We start from the raw sequence: 15,523 nt of genomic DNA on the forward strand, positions 1-15,523 counted from the left end.
TCCTACCTATTTTCTCAGTTACCCATATAACCATTGTAACAGCTCTCTGTCAGAGCACAAAGCCTGTACATTTTAATTCTTTATAATGCTCACAAAGTCATTACTCACATAGTTCACTTTCAAGGTAATATCAAATGCACACATATTCCAGCAATTTAAATTATAATTTCAAAATAAAATTTTTATTTGCCTTTGTTAACTACCCTGAAGGGAGCACAGAGTCTACACCGTAGCAATAGTTCAAAAAAGCTCTGTTGTTTGTTACCTATTGCTGCTGTAACACCTACCACAGTGGTATAAAGTAACAGCATGGTGTGTGCCTGTGATGCCAGCCTCTCAGGAGGCTGAGGCAGAAGGATAGTTTGAGCCTGGGAGGTGGAGTTTGCAGTGAGCTGAGATTGAGCTACTGTACTCCAGTCTGGGTGACAGAGTGAGATCCTGTCTCAAAACAAAAAGAAAACCAAAAAAGCCACCAAAATAGCCATTCAATTCCTTTGCTCACCATTCTGTAATTTAGTCAGAGCTTGGTGGAGACTACTAGTCTCTGCTCAATGTTTCTAAGCTGAGACATTTTCCTAGGCTGCCAAATTGGTGCTGGGTGACATCCAGGTTACTCTTGGGGCTATTGGTGCCCAGGACTTGTATTAGTCTGCTTGGGCTACCATAACAGACTTGGGCTGTCATTAACAGACAATACCATAGACTAGGTAGCTTAAGTGACAGAAATTAATTTTCTCACAGTTCTAGAGGCTGGAGGGATCTCTTCTTGGGTTGCAAGTGGCTGTCTTCTCACTCTGTGCTCACATGACCTCTTTGTGTGAGCAGGGAGAGAGAGAATGAGAGAGGAGAGAACTCTCTAGTGTCTCTTTGTCTCTTGTCTGTTTTCATAGGGGCACTAATTCCATCTTGAGGGCCACCCTCATGACTTTACCTAAGTCCGATCACCTCCCAAAGGCTTTATTTCCAAACATGATCACATTGGGAATTAGAATTACAGCATGTGAATCTGGGGGAGACACAAACATTCCGTCCATAATAGGGCTCCTTCATGTGGCTGTTGGGCTTTCACAGCATGACAGTCTTCATACATGGTATCTGGGTTCACCAGGGTGCAAAAGAAAAACCTGCCAGGTGTTCTGAAGGTTTCAGCCCAGAACTGCCTACTGTCACTTTTGACACATTTTACTGGTTATAGCAGGTGGTAAGGGCAGTCCAGATTCAAGGGGAAGAAACTACATGAGGGTGTGAATGCTGGGAGGTATGGCGTATGGGGGGGATCACCAAAATAACATTTTATCATTTCCCCCTTCCTTTCCCATCTCTTTCCTTTATATGGCACATGGCTCTTACACATTTCTCTCTGTCTAACTTCCCCTTCAGCCCCCCAACACATACATCATTGCCACCACTGAACCTCCTGTCCCACTTTATACCCAATTCTGTATCGTACAAATCCAAAGGGATTTTGCACTGACAGATAGAAACAGAACCAACAAAGCCAGAATCCTTTTGTTGTGGGGGAGGAAGGGAATAGCCATATATGCTGTCACATCATTAATAATGTTTATCCCTTGATTCTTGATTAATGAATGCCCTTTGCCAGGGGAAGCAATGCTTAAAGTCCATATCCCTTCTCAGCATCACAGATGCCTAGCTGCGTAGAGGCGGATGGTTCTAAGGACTTACACAAAAACAGCTGAGATGCAAACAAGCACAGCTACTAGAACTTCTTTCATTTCTTCCAAGAAACAGACCTGTACTGAAGGGTGTGTGGGAGACAGTGGGGAGACAGGGAGAAGGAGAAGAAGAAAGAGGAGGAAGAGGAGCAGGAGGAAGAGGAAGGGGGAAAGCAAGAGGGAGGGAAGGAAGGAAGAAGAGAGGGAGAGAGAAACAGAAAGGAAGAGGAAAAAGAATTAGAGACCATATACAAGATAAAAGCATGGACATAAAGCATCCAAATTTCCTTCATTGTCTTGAGTCTCCAGTAATTCTTTTTACCAGTCATATTAAAAACATTATTTTTTAGGCTGAGCATGGTGGCTCACACCTGTAACCCCAGCACTTTATGGGACTGAGGTGAGAGGATCACCTGAGGTCAGGAGTTTGAGACCAGCCTGGCCAATATGGCAAAACTCTGCTCTCCACTAAAAATACAAAAATTAGCCAGGTGCAGTGGTGGGCACCTGTAATCCCGCCACTTAGAAGGCTGAGGCAGGAAAATCATTTGAGTCTGGTGTGGCAGGGGTGGAGGTTGCAGTGAGCCAAGATCACGCCACTGTACTCCATCCTGGGTGCAGAGTGAGACTGTCTGGAAAAAAAAAAAACCCACAAAACAACAACAGCAAAAGACGATATCAGGTACATTATCTCCAAATGTTGATAAGTTGTTACATAAGTGCCATCAATTCACAGTTTAATATCATATACTCTACACATTCAATTTTTCAGACTTTCACAGCATATTAACAAAGTTACCAGGAAAACTGAACTAGCACAACCAAAGAGGCTTCAGAGTGCAATCTTTTGTTTTGTTTTGTTTTGTTTTTTGAGACAAGAGTCTTACTCTGTCGCCCAGGCTAGAGGGCACTGGCACAGTTTTGGCTCACTGCAACCTCCACCTCCAGGTTCAAGTAGTTCTCTGCCTCAGCCTCCTTAGTAGCTGGGACTATAGACACTGGCCACCACATCTGGTTAATTTTTGTATTTTCAGTAGAGACAGGGTTTCACTGTCTTGGCCAGGCTGGTCTTGAACTCCTGACCTTGTGATCCACCTGCCTCGGACTCCCAAATTGCTGGGATTATTTACAGGCATGAGCCACTGTGCCCAGCCAGAGTGCACACGGTATTGACCTGGATAGCAACGTGATCCAGGAGTGGTTTTCTTCGGGAAACAATTCTAAAAAACCCATGACACTTTGAGAGGCCGAGGCAGGCGGATCACGAGGTCAAGAGATCGAGATCATCCTGGCCAACAAGGTGAAACCCTGTCTTTACTAAAAAATACAAAAATTAGCTGGGCATGGTAATGTGTGCCTGTAGTCCCAGCCACTCGGGAGGCTGAGGTAGGAGAATCGCTTGATCCCAGGAGGTGGAGGTTGCAGTGAGCTGAGACTGTGCCATTGCACTCCAGCCTGGCACCTGGCAACAAAGCAAGACTCCATCTCAAAAGAAAAAGAAAAAAAAAACTATGAAAGTAGAATTAATTTAAAATTTTCAAGTCACATTAAATGCATGACTGTGACTCTATATTGCTATTTAGTATGCTTTATACTATAGGAAATAAAATAATCCCTCCCTAGGGAATGTTAGACTGACTTCAAGGACAGTCAAAGCCTCCCATGATTCACTATCCCACTGTTTTCTGGTTGTACCAAACAATAAACAAGTGAATTATTTCACCTTTTAAAAGCTACACTTTAAGGTTGACATGGGCAGATCACGAGGTCGGGAGTTCAAGACCAGCCTGGACAACACGGTCAAACCCCGTCTCTACTAAAAATTTCAAAAAAATTAGCCAGGCATGGTGGCACATGCTTGTAGTCCTAGCTACTCAGGAGGCTGAAGTAGGAGAATCACTTGAACTCGGGAGGTGGAGGTTGCAGTTAGCCAAGATCATTCACTACACTCTAGCTTGGGCAAACAGAGTAAGACTTCATCTCAAAAAAAAAAAAAGCTACACTTTAAAAAATGGGATGAAGTGGGATTCTCTCCAGAGCTACTAAAAAACTTGCATTTACAAAATAGTTAAGAAATATTCCTCTGAGGCCAGGTGCAGTCGCTCACGCCTGTAATCCCAGCACTTTGGGAGGCTGAAGCGGGAGGATCGCTTGGGCCCAGGAGTTCAAGACCAGCCTGGGCAATATAGGAAGACCCTGCCGCTCCTCCTCCCTGCAAAACAACCCACAAAAATTAGCTGGGCTTGGTGGCACACACCTGTGGTTCCAGCTACTTGGAAGGCTGAGGTAAGTGAATCGCTTGAACCCAGGAGCTCCAGGTTGCAGTGAGCTATGATTGTGCTACTGGATTCCAGCATGGGCAGAGGGAGACCCTGCCTGCCTGTCTGTCCGTCTCTCTCTAGCTCTGGATTGTACAAGGGAGACAGGAACACTGATAAGGTATGGTATGTGACACTAACCAGACCTGACTTCTTTCTGTCCTGTTTCGCCAGAGGCTGGACTCTCCTCGTTTTAGCTTCCCCATTTTCCACAGGTGTATCTTTCGATTCCTGGTTAGCTAGTTGGGCTGTTTGCCCTTTGCTCCCGTTTTTCCCTTTGTTTGCTCTTTGTCTGAAAATTTATGCAGTCCTGCTGCTTTCGTTGGGCTTGGTTTCCACTTTTGCTGGAGCGAATTTAGCTGACAACCTCGAAGATCTTCACCGCATCATCTGCTGAGCTGATCTTTCTCTTGGGCATCTTACCCGCAGGGAAGGGTGAGTGTCAGTGTCTCTGCCTGCAGCAGCCCACGGGAAGCTGAGCAGCCAGGGCGCTGCCGCTCCTTAAAAGTATTTTAAAAAGTAATATTTCAGCTTTTAAATAGCTCCTTGAGTTGGAATCAAAAGCTGGAAGAACCTCCTGGGCTCCATGAGCACGTCTGAAAATGTCTGACTCTACGAGCTTCAATATAATTTTGGCTTATGAATTCTCCATGTCTTTTTCAGCTTCAGTTTTTGCTTTTCCCAGAAACAATTTTCAAGCAGAAGAGAATATTGATTAGACTTGCTTTTCTCAGTTTGGGCAGAGGTTTGCAGATACATTGCAGGTTGCCAGATCTTTCGTTTAGCCACTTGTCAGGCTGGGGTCATTAGATATAGAAAGCAGTTATTTCTAAGCAAGGTACTACTTGGGCCTGTCTCAAAGGGGTAGGGGCTGTGGGCTGGACAAAGCGCTCGTGATCAAGTAAAGCACTGTGATGACAGCTGCTATTGCTATAATATCTCCCTAGACTTGTCTTTTTTTTGATACGTTGTCTTGCTCTGTCATCAGGCTGGAATGCAGTGGTGCGATCTTGCCTCACTGCAACCTCTGCCTCCCGAGTTCAAGCAATTCTCCTTCCTGAGTAGCTGGGACTACAGGTGTGCACCACCACGCCCAGCTAATTTTTGTATTTTTAGTAGACACCGGGTTTCACCATGTTGGTCTGGCTGGTCTCGAACCCCTAACCTCGTGATCCGCCCACCTTGGGCTCCCAAAGTGCTGGGATTCCAGGATTCGTCTTCTAAATTAAACCTCGACTCCTCCCTTCCAACCTGGAGCCACTGCTAACCATTGGCAGCGTCTAATGCCTCCGGGCGTTTGTGCATGCCATTTTCTCAGCAAAGTAGACTCTCCTTTCTGTTCTTGGGAAAGTCTACTCTTCTTCAGCAGTTGGTTCTAAGGTTATCACATTCGTGAAGTCTTTCATTATCACAATTTTTAGAAGAAACTGAATCTTTTAGAGAAGTTAAGTGACTTTCTGCATTCACACTCATACTCAAGGAAATCTAACTTCAAAATAACCAAAAATAAAAGTTAAAAAAAATCCCATAAAAGAGAAGAAAAAAGCAGATTTAAAAAAATGAAAAAATGAAATTAAAAACACAAGATTTTTTTTAAAGTTAAAAAAAGAAAATCTAACTCCAGAGCTCTGACTCAAAATGCTGTGTTATTCTCAATGAGAGAAAAGGGAAGTGAGCCGGGCGCGGTGGCTCAAGCCTGTAATCCCAGCACTTTGGGAGGCTGAGGCGGGCGGATCACAAGGTCAAGAGATCAAGACCATCCTGGTCAACATGGTGAAACCCATCTCTACTAAAAATACAAAAAATTAGCTGGGCATGGTGGCGCGTGCCTGTAATCCCAGCTACTCAGGAGACTGAGGCAGGAGAATTGCCTGAACCCAGGAGGCGGAGGTTGCGGTGAGCCGAGATAGCGCCATTGCACTCCAGCTGGGTAACAAGAGCAAAAACTCTGTCTCAAAAAAAAAAAAAAAGAAAAGAAAAGAAAAGAAAAGGGAAGTGAATCTTTAAGTGCTTAAGTGAATCGTTAAGTGAATCTGCCATACTAGCGTCTCCTGCATCTCAAAAGACCAAAGGGGCCGGGCGCGGTGGCTCAAGCCTGTAATCCCAGCACTTTGGGAGGCCCAGGCGGGTGGATCACGAGGTCAAGAGATCGAGACCATCCTGGTCAACATGGTGAAACCCCGTCTCTACTAAAAATACAAAAAATTAGCGGGGCATGGTGGCGTGTGCCTGTAATCCCAGCTACTCAGGAGGCTGAGGCAGTAGAATTGCCTGAACCCAGGAGGCGGAGGTTGCGGTGAGCCGAGATCGCGCCATTGTACTCCAGCCTGGGTAACAAGAACGAAACTCCATCTCAAAAAAAAAAAAAAAAAAAAAAAAAAAAAAGACCAAAGGTTCCCGACTAGGGCGGAACGGAGGGAAGCTGCGCATGCTCGGCGGAAATCTGCGCATGCTCAGAGCTCCGGGCATGACTTTCCCCGCCCCTTTTAGGCCTAGCAGGAAGCGAAGCGGCTCTTCTCGCTATCTGCCGCTAGTTTACCGGAAGCGAGTTGCGACTCGGCAGGTTCCCGCCCGGAAGCAGCGACCAAAGCGCCTGAAGACCGGCAACATGGTGCGGTCGGGAAATAAGGTATAAAGAAAGCCTTGGGGTTGGGCCTTACTCATGCCGGGGATCCGGAAAGGGAGCTTCGGAAGCAGGAATCGTGGGATCATGGCGGTGCCAAGGAATGGGGCAAGAGAAGATCATGGTGGTGGGCTCCGTCAGGAGGGCCGGGACCGAGAGATGCGCTATCAGAAAAGCTGGGGATTTGAGGTTCCAAGATCTGAATTTAAGCCTCGCTGACTCTCCAGCTTTTCCACTATCCACCCATCCCATCCCTCTTCTCCCTCTCTACCTGCTCTTTGTCTCACCTCCTTCCCCACGCGCCTCCCCCTCTCCCGCTTTATCCCATTCCACCCCCCAACTCCACTTTCTGTATTATTTCTGAGCCTGTGTTCCTGAAATCTCTCCGATTATGAAAATTGGCGGTGGTAAAGCAACTACCCCACAGGGCTTATTGTAAAACTTCAGAGAGGGACTATCTGTGACTTAAATAACTTAAAATGTGAAGTGTCGTATCATTATCTCTATAATAACGTAATATCTCGCATTTATTGAAAGCCTACTCTGAGACACGGTTCTAAACCTTTTATTCCTATCTCATTTAATCTTCACAATCCTTTTAAATGGAAGCTATCCTCATTTTGCAAGTGGGAAAACCGAAGAATAAGGGACTGTTTGGTCTCCATGGGCCTTTCGTGGTGAAATCCGGATTTCAATCCAAACTGTCTGGTTTCAGGGCCCTGGAGAATCTCTGTGATGCTAGAAATCTATGACCGTTGGTGTCGCAGATCGATAGCAGAAATTACAATGAATTTTGAAGTAGCTTTTTTTTTTTCAACATTAAAGAGTGGTAGTTGCCTGTGAAGGGTCACTAGAGGGAGATATGGTTCCAGGGATTAATGAATTAATTCAATCAATACAGATAAACATGATATGAGTTCCAGCAACCGATCCCTAGTTCCCTCAACTCCTCATTGAGAAATGTCGATTAAAACGATCATGAACTCTTAATAATGCCACTCACCTCCTTTGTTCCTCCTCCTTCAGCTGCTGAACACTTTGTAGCTGTAGTGGAGGAGCTGTTTGTGGCAGATAGAGTGGAAGTAAAATTCTAACAGCCTTTATTGGTTCAGTATAGAAATGAAGAGTTGCTATGTTGCTCAGTTTCTCTTTCCCAGTTTTCTTACTGCTGCCAGATAGGAACTCAAATATATAGACCATTCTTCTACTTCCAGACAAGAAGCTCCATATTTGAAACCCTCTGATTCATGACAAAAGTGCTTTAGTTCTCTAGAGTTTTCTGGTTTAAAAGTAGCTTTTATGTATGTGTATCAAATAAGTGCAGCAGCATATTTTGTGACTCTTTTTTTAGGTTATTATGCCCCAGGCATTGAAACTGGGATGTACATTTTACGTTCTCAAAGGAATTTTGTAGTTTATTAGCACCTTTTTTTCCCCAAATCTATTTTTACTTCAGAAATCTTTTAATATTAGTGCATTGTTTATAAAATAGTGAAAAATCTTTCCTCTTAATGTATTGCCTGATATATAACCACATTTAGAAATCATCTATAACTTCCCTGATAGGAATTCATTCAGGTTTTTTAACCATTGCTAGGGTCAAGAGGTCACTTTTAAAAAAGAGTAGTTTCTTTATTGATCACTTCTAAATGTTATTTTTTATCCCTTGTGTGGAGTCACACCAGTCTCCCTGTGACTTCCATCTGTTAATCCGGTTATCTTTCTTGCAGACCAATCCTTTTATACAACAGCTGTCAAATATCTGGGAGGAGGCCAGACACAGTGGCCCATACCTGTAATCCTAGCATTTTGGGAGGCGGAAGTGGGAGGGTTGCTTATGCCGAGGAGTTTGAGACCAGCCTGGGCAACATAGGGAGACCCCATCTCTACAGAAAAATTTCAAGAACTAGCTGGGCACAATGGGGTGCATCTGTAGTCCCAGGTGTTTGGAAGGCTGAGGTAGCAGGATCACTTGAGCCTGGGAGATGGAGGTGGCACTGAGCCATGATCACGACACTGTACTCCAGCCTCGGGGACAGTGAAACCATGTCTCAAAAAAAAGGAAAAAAAAATGATGGAGAGGAAAACTGTTATGTTCCCTTTATTCTTCTCATCTGGCTTAATTAAATATCTAGTTTTTTTTCCACTGTTCTTTACATGATGTATTCTTAAGAATCTTCCCTAACCTGCTCATTTCATGTTTATTTGTAATTAATTTTCCTGGTAACTGTGAGCCCAGAGCTGCTCAGTTTGTTTGATTAGTACAAAGCACATCTGAGACTATCAGTCAGAGTCAAGGAATAACTCCAGAAATGACCTTAAACCTCATCTAGTCCAACAGTTTCCTGCCTTTTAGTATTATTAACAGTGAGATTATAACAGTAACATTCCCAAGGACTCAGAACTAATTGGTAGGAGAGATGGGACTAGGTCCCAGGTCTCCAGATTGCTGTTACCTTTTTTCACCAGAAGATCCTTCTTTTTCTTTCTCGAATTCACTATACTGTTGATACAGACTAACATATTTAGGCATATGAAGTGAGGGGTGTAGGGAATGTGGTGCAACAGTCATATCACATTGTTGATTGATTTTATAATTCACACTGAAATTGTGAGTTGCCATCAGTCCAGGTCTCTTCCAACTTGTATTCAGGTAAAATTCGGAAGCCAGGTATAAATAACTTTACATGTATTCCTTTTTGTTTCTGTTTCTCTTATTTCCTGTATTTTCTACATACATGATTGCTATGTAATGGCTTGTGCCTTTGCTTATGTGACTTCCTCTGTCTGTAACTTCCTTGTTTACTTGATTGACTCCTACTCATTCTTTAAGGCTCACCCAAGAAAATCCACATTCAGGAAACTTTTTCTGCCCCCTTACCACTCTCATATCCCCTCCACCAGTCTTGAGTGGATGGATGCTTCTTTTGTGTCTCTCAGTGTCCACTGCATTTTCTATCATGGAACATTGTTCTGGTATTATTTGTTATCGGTGTCATCTACTGGAGTAGATTTGGTGTCTTTATTTTAGATCACTGGTTTATAAAATGACTCAAATTGTCAGGGTATACCTCTTAGCATATATCTCGATTGTAGCAGTCACCTGTTGTAACAGAAATGCTTCATAACAAATTATGCCCCAAATTAGTGCCTTACAATGAAAACATCTGTTCTCATGTTTGTAGGTCTGCAGATCAGCTGCAGTTTGCCTGATGTATATTGTACATAACTGGGCTTAACTCTGGCCTGTAGGTTGGCTTCATATCTGCTCATCATTGGTTTCTTCAGGCCAAAGGAGTGGCAGCTACCTGGAGCATATTCCTCTCCTGCTAGAAACTTTCGTAGCTTTTAGAAAGTATCAGGACTATTTAAGGGTTTTCCATAGTGAAAATTTATGTCTTAACATTCTTTAAGTAGGACACATCCCTTCCCTTTCTCATACCTTTCCTAAATAACTGACAGAGGTTCATGAATACAATAAGGAAGGGAAAGTCTTATAATCTTTTCTTATGACTTCTTTTCTCAAGTACTCTTTGGAACTTTGTTTCTAGGCAGCTGTTGTGCTGTGTATGGATGTGGGCTTTACCATGAGTAACTCTTTTCCTGGTGAAGAATCCCCATTTGAACAAGCAAAGAAGGTGATAACCATGTTTGTTCAGCGACAGGTAAGTTTCAGATTGACACTGAGCTTGTAACCCGTGTTTGAACTGCTTGTTGCCTCTACCTACTAATGCAAGATACCAGCCTCCTTATAGTGTCCAGCCCCTCTGTTTGGAGGAGTCTGGGGAGTTTCCTTGCATGTACTCACATGCAAGTCCCCTACCACTAAAGTCTGATATTTTTTCTTCCCTCGTTTTGGCCCCTCCACTGGATATTACAGTTTTTATCAGAAACGAGGCAGTAAAAAGTAATGCTTAAAAGCACAATCTCTAGACACAGATGGCTTGGATTTAAATTCTTGCTCTGCCATGTCATTTATTAACCTTGTGGTCTTGAACAAGTCCTTCAACTTCTTTGCCTAGTTCAGGTATCTTTTGCTGTGTAATCAACTACCCCAAAATGTAGTGTCTCAGGTAACATTTTAAAAACTCATCATTCATGGTTCTTTCAATGACTGGGTCGCTCAGTTGGGTGATTCTCTATTGAGGCCTCTTAGGCAGTTGCAATCAGATGGCACCTGGGACTGGAGTCATCCAGAGGCTCAGCTGGACCAGATGTCCAAAATGGCTTACTCACATGGCTGGAAGATGATGCTTTCTAGTGGCTGTGAGCTCAGTTGTGGCTATCCATTAGAACCTCTACCTGTGGTTTCTGTATAGCTCGAATTGTCACATGAAGCAGCTGGTTCTAAGGTGTATCCCAAGAGTGAGTTTTCTATAAGACCCTGCCTATGTGGCTTCTTATGACCTATTTTTAAAAATCCCAGAAAGTCGTTTCTGTTTTCTGTTAGTCAAGCAAGACACTAAGGCTAGATAATATTTAAGGGAGGATAATTAGACTCCTCCTCTTCATAAAAGGAGTGGCCTACAAATACAGGGAGAGAAGGAATGGATGGTGGCTACCTTGGAGGTTAACTACTACAGTGCCTCAGTGTCCCAGGTGTAAAATGAGAAAAATAATACCTGTCACATAGGGTTGTTTTAAGGAATAAAATAATGTAGATAAAGTGCTTAGAACAGTGCTTGGAATATTGTAAACACTATGTAAGTGTTAGCTATTTTCATTTCTGCCCCTTCTACTTGGTATGACTGCCACTTTTGCTGAGTCCAGGAAGTCCTGCTTCATTCACTGTCTACTGCTGCTTCTCCTGGACACTTACTGTTTCTTCTGTGTGTTTCCATTTCCGTTGGGCACTACTACTTCCCACGTGTTATTCTAGATTTTTAAAAATCCTGATGACCTGGAGTTCTTGAGGTGTTGGTGTCAAGGAGGGTGCTCTAACCCTGTTCTTGGTTATAGTTGGGTTTGTGGAATTCGAGTAGCGTGGCTGTGCCCCAGTATGCTGTTAGAGAAGATAGACCTGAGCAGGGCAGGAGAGAGGGCCCCCGAGAATGTTGGGCATTTGTGAAGCCATGGTTAGGCAGTTAAAAATCAGCCGTCTGAAGTGACGAGCAGGGCAAGAAAGGGTCCCCAAAGCTCTTAGGTTCTCATTGAGGGGAGGATAGGCGGGCATAAAACTATCAATCTAAGGTAATAAGTGGCCATGATTGACGCCAAGAATTACAGGAATCTTACAACAGACAGAAAACACCTGGAGTTGAGCGAGCTACAATCCCTAAGGTTTCGAGCATGCCCTGTAAAAGATCAAGATGGTGAAATGTAACCGGTATAAAAGCTTCCTCTGGGGGCGCTCGACCAATAAGGGCGAATTTCCTCTACTGAGCATGCGCATGACGAGTAACCCCAGCTCGCTTGCGGCCTCCCTCTGAGCCCTAGCAGGGCCAGTGCGCATGCGTTAATTAATTAGGCCTGCTCGAGGGAGGAACAAAGGAGACTAGGAGCCCGGGAAAAGACGCGGGAGGAGTCTAAAAACTAAACAAAGAAAGGCGCAAGGCCCTTGATTTTTCGCGTTGCCGTTTGTGTTCTCTTTCGTGTACTCTTCTTTCTCTAGTAAACTCACCTTGCTTAAATAAATTTTTCTCCTGCTTTAAACCTTGCCTGTGTCTGTCGTTTGAATTCCTTACTTGGAGAAGACCAAGAACCAAAATTGTTGCAGAGTCGCCATTCCGGAGTTTCTCGGGAGAACTGCCGACTCATCCCAGTAACGAGAGTATAGGTGTTTTTTTGTTTGTTTTTGTTTCAAAGAGAAAGAGTCAGACTCAGGAAGGCTGGAGGATAAAACCTAGTGCCAGACTGACTGCATTCAGAATTTCCTCCCCTCCCATGACAGATTTTGTCTGGGGTGAGATTACCTTGCTTTAAGATGGATGCTTGACGAGGCGGCAGATACCGCCCAGCCAGTATGCTAGAAATGTTTGAATCTAGTAGCAGGCACCATTACTCCCGGTACAACTGGGAATTGTAGTTGAGTTGTTTACAGACTAAAGGATTAAACAGACTCAACAAAAATTAAGAATGACAGAATGCTGTTCTCTCTCTGTACAGCACTCCTCCCTATCAGTGTAAAAAGGCTTAATAATTAGAATGGGACAGGACTGCCCTTTGTGTCAGATACCATTTTTTGTTTTTATATTATTATAAAGGATTTCATAAAAGGTAAATACAGAGAGTATACAGGAAACCAATTTTCCCATTGAGTTATGCTATAAATCCTAATGTGTTAGCATATTTGTTTGATTTCTTCTTTAAATCAAGTATTACAGATAAACTTGAAGGCCCTTCCTAACCCTTTTTGTTCTCTTCTTTTCTCAGAATTTTGGTAGCTATTACTGTGTATATTTTATACTATTGGACATAAGTATATATTCATAAATAGTATTGTATAAAGCTGTCAAAAGTGTATGTAAATTGTTTTTGTTTTTGTTTTTAATATGGAACGCTTCACGAATTTGCGTGTCATCGTTGCGCAGGGGCCATGCTAATCTTCTCTGTATCGTTCCAATTTTAGTATATGTGCTGCCCAAGCGAGCACTGTAAATTGTTTTATATGGTATATGTAATTCTGCAACATATCTTTTCTCAGCCTATGTTTTTTGAGATCTATTCATGTCGATAATGTGTTGCACAAATTTATTCAGTTTTACTGGAGTATGATAATGCATTGTATAAATATTCTGCAGTGTGTTTTTGCATTCTCCTGTTTATTGATAGTTCGCTTCCAGTTTTTGCCCTATTATAAACAGTGCTGAAATGTAAACTTCCTGTCTATTGTCACCTTGCATACTTGCACAAGGGTATACTATATATGCCTGCTGATGAAATTGCTGAGATATAGGCTATCTCACAATTTTTTTTAACCTCTGGGATATTTAAATCAGGGATAGACATTCTGTACAAACATAAGAAAATCTTTTCAAATTATCCGTGATTGGTTGTCTGAGAATTAGAGTTTGATTTAGTTGGAAGTCATCAAGAGTACTTACCACCCTCCTATTTCCACACACCAACTTTTGCTGAAATGAAGAGTGAGACTTCTAGTCAATTAAAAAAATCTGTTCAGAACCTAAGAATTGTCATTGTCCGTAAGTTTCCCGTTTCATCTCACCCAATGCTATATGGATTCAGGGACCTGCCATGGTTATGCCAGAGGTATAGTGGTCCTGTTCCCTGAAGGTTAGGTATTTTATTGCTTTCAGGTTGTTCTAATACGGTATTTTTCTCTAGGTGTTTGCTGAGAACAAGGATGAGATTGCTTTAGTCCTGTTTGGTACGGATGGCACTGACAATCCCCTTTCTGGTGGGGATCAGTATCAGAACATCACAGTGCACAGACATCTGATGTTACCGGATTTTGATTTGCTGGAGGACATTGAAAGCAAAATCCAACCAGGTTCTCAACAGGCTGACTGTATCCTTTTTCTGCCAGGGAAGACTTTAAGAAATTTCCTTTATTCTGGGAATTGTAATGCAGTTTGATGAGACACCCCAGAATTTCAGCTATGAGTATATGGGGATATTTTGGTCTGAGGAGGGGAAGGTAATGTGATACAGGATTTAATGTGAAGTTAATCAGTTTAGGTGCCTTCCAGCCCTCCACTCACTTGCCTGTTCTCTGCATAGGTGATATTGAGAGGTTGGGAGGCATAGGAAGGGGAAAATCTAGGGAGTATATGTGACTATTGAGTATATGCAGAGGGTTTTGGTGGTGCTTGCTAGAAATGTTTGGAGGGGGATAAAAGATATTTTAAAAAGAGCATCCTCTTGGAGCTGGGCGCGGTGGGTCACGCCTATAATCCCAGCACTTTGGGAGGCCGAGGCGGTGGATCACGAGGTCAAGAGATCGAGACCATCCTGGTCAACAAGGTGAAACCCTGCCTCTACTAGAATACAAAAATTAGCTGGGCATGGTGTTGCACGCCTGTGGTCCCAGCTAATCGGGAGGCTGAGGCAGGAGAATTGCTTGAACCCAGGAGGCGGAGGTTGCGGCGAGCTGAGATTGTGCCATTGCACTCCAGTCTGGGTAACAACAGCGCAACTCCGTCTCAAAAAAAAAAAAAAAGCATCCTCTTAATGTTCTCCACTTTCTTCTGGATTGAAGATATTTTTGTGCCAGAAATCTGATTGATTCCCAAAGTGTGAGATTTCCAGTGTATTCCACAGCTCCCTAATTTTAAGGGATTACTCTTGATCTTTTTCTAATCAATTAGTAGTGCTATCGTGATCACTGGGAAGCACTGTTCTGTTAGGAGCAACTTGCAAATGCTACATTATGGCTTCATATTTATGAATGGACTTTGACCACCAAAAATGGGTTCTAGATACTATTAAATGGCATAATTTTTGGTGAAATGAATGCAGTGTGTTAAGTTACCTTTTGTTTATATTTCTTGGTGGTTTTTGTCAGAATATATACTTTGATATATGTATGAATATATGTTAGTGAACTTTGGAAGAAGGACACTCAGGCAAGTACTTCAAGTCATCACAAAGTTCAGTGTCCACAATTTCTAGCACAGTGGACCTCACTGAAAAGAGTTGCGTGAACGCGAGACTGGTGATATCCCTGTCCTTAACTAGCTGAGTCCTGGATGCACTAATTGTGAGCATGGATGTGATTCAACATGAAACCATGTAAGTGTTCCAAGGAAAAGAACGGGAAGTGAACTGCAAAAATTCTATGGGTTATTGTATTGAATGTATTTTGATTCATTGTTAATCAAGCAGCATGTTTGTATGGTAACAGAAATGTTTTGTAGAGTTGAATGGTTCAGTCCAACCTCTGTTTTTTAAAAGTTTTAAGAGGAAGGGCTATACTGAGTATTTCTCTGGGACAACATTTGGCTTAT

The 15,523-nt window shown here is 42.9% G+C and overlaps 1 protein-coding gene and 1 non-coding gene across 3 annotated transcripts in view; one reads left to right on the forward strand and one right to left on the reverse strand.

Annotated features, from left to right (window-relative positions):
• The first annotated feature begins 6,513 nt into the window (after nucleotides 1-6,513).
• XRCC5 (X-ray repair cross complementing 5) overlaps nucleotides 6,514-15,523 on the forward strand; it is a 95,103-nt gene continuing 86,093 nt past the window's right edge. For both annotated transcript variants that reach the window (XM_017973703.4, XM_054257915.2), the window contains exons 1-4: nucleotides 6,514-6,623; nucleotides 10,169-10,282; nucleotides 13,902-14,085; nucleotides 15,260-15,308. In XM_017973703.4, the coding sequence (XP_017829192.2) occupies nucleotides 6,603-6,623; nucleotides 10,169-10,282; nucleotides 13,902-14,085; nucleotides 15,260-15,308 (368 nt within the window). In that variant the 5' untranslated portion in view covers nucleotides 6,514-6,602. The remainder of the gene's footprint in view (nucleotides 6,624-10,168; nucleotides 10,283-13,901; nucleotides 14,086-15,259; nucleotides 15,309-15,523) is intronic.
• On the reverse strand, nucleotides 13,103-13,209 carry LOC118154879 (U6 spliceosomal RNA). The gene has a single exon (XR_004745129.1). It is a non-coding gene; the product is annotated as a U6 spliceosomal RNA (small nuclear RNA).

Source organism: Callithrix jacchus, chromosome 6 (assembly GCF_049354715.1).
Source record: "Callithrix jacchus isolate 240 chromosome 6, calJac240_pri, whole genome shotgun sequence".
Classification (NCBI taxonomy): Eukaryota; Metazoa; Chordata; class Mammalia; order Primates; family Cebidae; genus Callithrix; species Callithrix jacchus.